At 42.2% G+C, this 3,622-nt stretch overlaps 1 protein-coding gene across 1 annotated transcript; it reads right to left on the bottom strand.

The window, feature by feature from the left end:
* Window positions 1–738: 738 nt before the first annotated feature.
* On the bottom strand, window positions 739–2,614 carry LOC148804302 (geraniol 8-hydroxylase-like). The gene is made up of 2 exons (XM_088886701.1): window positions 1,567–2,614; window positions 739–1,444 (listed from the first exon to the last, which is right to left on the bottom strand). The coding sequence occupies exons 1-2, from the start codon at window positions 2,476–2,478 to the stop codon at window positions 839–841; spliced, it is 1,518 nt and encodes a 505-aa protein (XP_088742827.1). The 5' UTR covers window positions 2,479–2,614; the 3' UTR covers window positions 739–838.
* Window positions 2,615–3,622: the final 1,008 nt, after the last annotated feature.

Below are 3,622 nucleotides of genomic sequence, written 5' to 3'. Positions count from 1 at the left end.
TCATCCCTTCACAAGCAGTACTGAACCTTCTTGCCTAGGTCTATTTCGGATTCGGCTCGACCCGGATCGGTATATGCTAGAGCGAGTCAAACCGCATTGAACTAGTCTGAACTCGGGTCAAATTGATTTGGATTTATGCTGGGTGAAGTGTGTTGATTCAAGACAATACTAAATTATGTTAATAATTAATAGAAAATTAATGCATTAATTATAAATTATTTAATTCAAATGAAGAAAATTAAAAAAAAGCTAAGGAATTAATACTTATATTTGTAATGGTTAAACCAATAGTTATCCACAACCCAACCCAACCCAACCCATTTAAAGGGGCGGGTTGGGTGATGGGTTGATCACACAACCCGCCAAGTTAATGGGCATGTTGGGTGGGTTAGATACTGGGTGGTTTCAGCGGTTGGGTGAAAAATTGCCACCCCTATCAATGGATCCCCCTCATGACACATTAGTTCAGACAAACTCCTCGTGCTGATGGATGACAAGTAGAATAATGTGTTTCTCAGAAATCCACACCGAAGATTGGTTCACAAAGGAAAACATCTTGTTCGTTGAATTAATAATGCAAGTTTCCTTATAAAGTAAAAAAAAAACACCTCCACTAATGAATATAACCAACATCCATTGCTGATGCTAATGTTCAGTCGGATTTTGTGTGTGTCTGTTGAATGATTTCAGGGATGTTCAATCGGATGCTAATGTTAAAACTTAAGGAGTGGTGCTGACTTTGGATTGAAAACACACATTTCTAATTTGTCACTAACAGGATTTCAGTACAGACAATGGTGTTTGTGTTTCTTCCTGAACTAGTTATTGATGAAAAGTGCTAAACATGAACAGGGACAGCCATAAGAGGCTCAGCCTTTTGTAAAGTGAGTCCAAAACAATCATCCATGTCCATTTGCTCTGGTGTCGTCCCATCTTCAAGCTTCCAATCGAACGAATGAAGAAGAGAAGCCAACATCGAGTGAACCATCCGAAAAGCTAGTGGCAACCCAGGACAGATCCGTCTCCCGGCGCCAAACGGAATCAAATCAAAGTCCTGGCCATTGAAACCAATGGCTGAGTTGAGAAACCTATCAGGACTAAAACAGTGAGGGTTCTCCCACTTGGTTGGGTCTCTGCCTATGGCCCACACATTCACCAGAACTTGGGCATCCTTGGGCACGGTGAAGCCGCATATCTCTACATCAATATCTGATCTACGAGGGACTAAAAGTGGAGCCGGTGGGTGCAACCTAAATGTTTCCTTCACCACCGCTTGTAAGTAAGGTAGTCGAACAATATCCGATTCTTCAATCGATTTACCTTTCTGTATTGTTTCTTCCAGCTCCATTCGAGCCTTTACCAGTGCTTCAGGCTTTCGAAGTAACTCAGCCATAGCCCATTCCAATGTGCTTGATGTTGTGTCTGTTCCTGCAACAAATAGATCCTGATACAGAATTGAATTTTCTGCATTAGACCAAAAAAAAACAACGCTACCTATTGTAAGGCGTTAATTCTTTTCCCTTGAAAATATAAGAATAAATAAACGAAAGTTAATTAGTTACCCACCAAGAGAAAATTTCTGAGGTCAGTTGGCGACTTCCACCCGAACTCGGAGTAATTATCTATGGTGTGGTTGAGGAGAACATCTAGTACATCACTGTTGTACGTGGGAGAAGTAAGCGATGCTCTCAATTGTAACCTTTGGTCGATCATTTCATCAAAAATTTCGAATAACCTCTGAAAATGGCTAGACAAGCGACGCTTTACACCTTGCGGGTCTATCCATCTGAGAATTGGGAAATAGTCTGCCAAGTTCGGTCTTCCTACTTCTTCCATCACTGCCCAGATTAGTGTCTTGAAATCTTGGGCAGAATCAGAGCCGAGATGAACCAAGTCCACAGAGAAGAAGGTGTTCGATAACAAATTAAGAGAGGTGACCGATGCTGCTAGGCCAATATTGACTGCACGACCAGCCCGGCTATTGTTGTGAACATAAGCAACAAGCTCCTCAACTTTTTGGCATCGGAGACCTTGCATAGAGTCAAGTTTCTTACTGGAAAATATTTCAGTATTGCAGAATTTCCGCAGGTTTCGCCATTGAGGGGAAGGTGGTAACCATACCATTGATACTTGATGGTGATTACATGCCCGGACCGAATCTGGAATAGTTCGAGCTGATAAGGCCTGATCATTCTTTCGCAAGACCTCCTTGGCCATGCTGGACGAAGAAATGACGACCGTCGTCAGGCAGCCGAGCTTCAGAGTCATAACTGGACCATAAGCCTTGGCTAGCTCTGTGAGTGCTTCATGGGGTTTGTTACCGAGTTTGAAGAGGTTGCCGACAAGGGGAAGAGGGATGGGGCCTGGTGGGAGTTTGGGTGAGCCAGACCTACTTCCCCTTCTACCAGAAGCGAGGAAATAAATGAAGGTGCAAATGAAACAAAACAACAATAGTAAACTCGAGTTCGAGTTTTCCATCTTCTACTCCTCTCTCTCTCTCTCTCTCTCTAATCTCGGTGCAAGATGGTAATGACTAATGACTAATGGCCAAGACGCTTATTTATAACATTGGAGATCCAGATTGTTGGGAGAATGGAGATGGAATTGGGCTCAACAGCTCAAGAGAGAGTTCGGATCTGCTACCTACCTCAAATGTGCGTAGGCTGAGTTTCTTGAGCTGAGTTGGGATCTGCTACCTACAACAAATGTGCGTTGAGTTACAGTCATGAAGGACGGTGCAAACGTACGAGAAATTTAAAACACCGCTTCTGATTTTCAACTTTATTTTTTGGGTAAATTACCAAGACCCCCCCGTACTATGGGGTCACCGACAATACCCCTGTACTTTGTTTTGCAACAAAGACCCCTATAACCGTGAGTCAAATCCGTTAGCTTAAATCCGCCGTTTTAATCTCCATACTACCCTTTGTAATAAATATTTGAACAATTGGGAGAAAAGCACTGTTCATCTACCAAATACTCTCTCTTTCTTTTCCTTCTCTACTCCACTTGCTCATTGGTTCAAAACCTCATTCAGATCTCTTTCACCTGCGACAAAGCGGCTTCTTTTCTTCTGCTACTTCCGCGGAAAATGGCTGCCCACCTCCTTCCGCTGAAAATCACAGAGCTTTGGAGAGAGCTTTCACAAGACCTTTATGAGTTTTACCTCGTCTTCCTCCTTACCTTCCTCTATATGTTAGTACTCTATTAAATTAAATCTTTTCTCGTTTACACCTGATCTCTTCTCCTCCCTCTTATAAACCAGAATAGGAAATAATACTTATAGAACTAAATGATGAAGGGTTTGGCATTAGTGGAAAACATGTCGGAACAGAAAAATTTGAGGTGCACAAATAACTTCATTGCAAGAGCTTGCAATGACTGTCTTCAGGCTCCCTGTATTCTTTAAACAGAGAGATCACTTATTCTACCCTGCATGGGCTTTTGGGCTACCAATTTGGCTCCTCAGGATTCCCCTCTCTCTGATGAAATCAGGAATATGGATCATTCTTATTACACTATTGGGTTTGCTCCTGCTACCAGCAGGTAAATTTTCTCCTATTTTCCTATTTACTAGGAGTAATTTATTAGTTGTCACTAAACCCAAGTCACCATATTATGG

This window comes from Nelumbo nucifera, chromosome 1 (assembly GCF_055504915.1).
Source record: "Nelumbo nucifera cultivar China Antique chromosome 1, China Antique-T2T, whole genome shotgun sequence".
Lineage (NCBI taxonomy): Eukaryota > Viridiplantae > Streptophyta > Magnoliopsida > Proteales > Nelumbonaceae > Nelumbo > Nelumbo nucifera.
Note: the sequence above shows the minus strand (reverse complement) of the source record. Positions and strands in the feature narration are given on the sequence as shown.

Excerpts from the sequence above, each read along its gene's own strand:
- LOC148804302 (XM_088886701.1), bottom strand. The coding sequence starts at position 2,478 with ATGGAAAACTCGAACTCGAGTTTACTATTGTTGTTTTGTTTCATTTGC. Across the intron at positions 1,445-1,566 it reads ACCTCAGAAATTTTCTCTTG|GATCTATTTGTTGCAGGAAC; the intron begins GTGGGTAACTAA and ends ATTCTGTATCAG.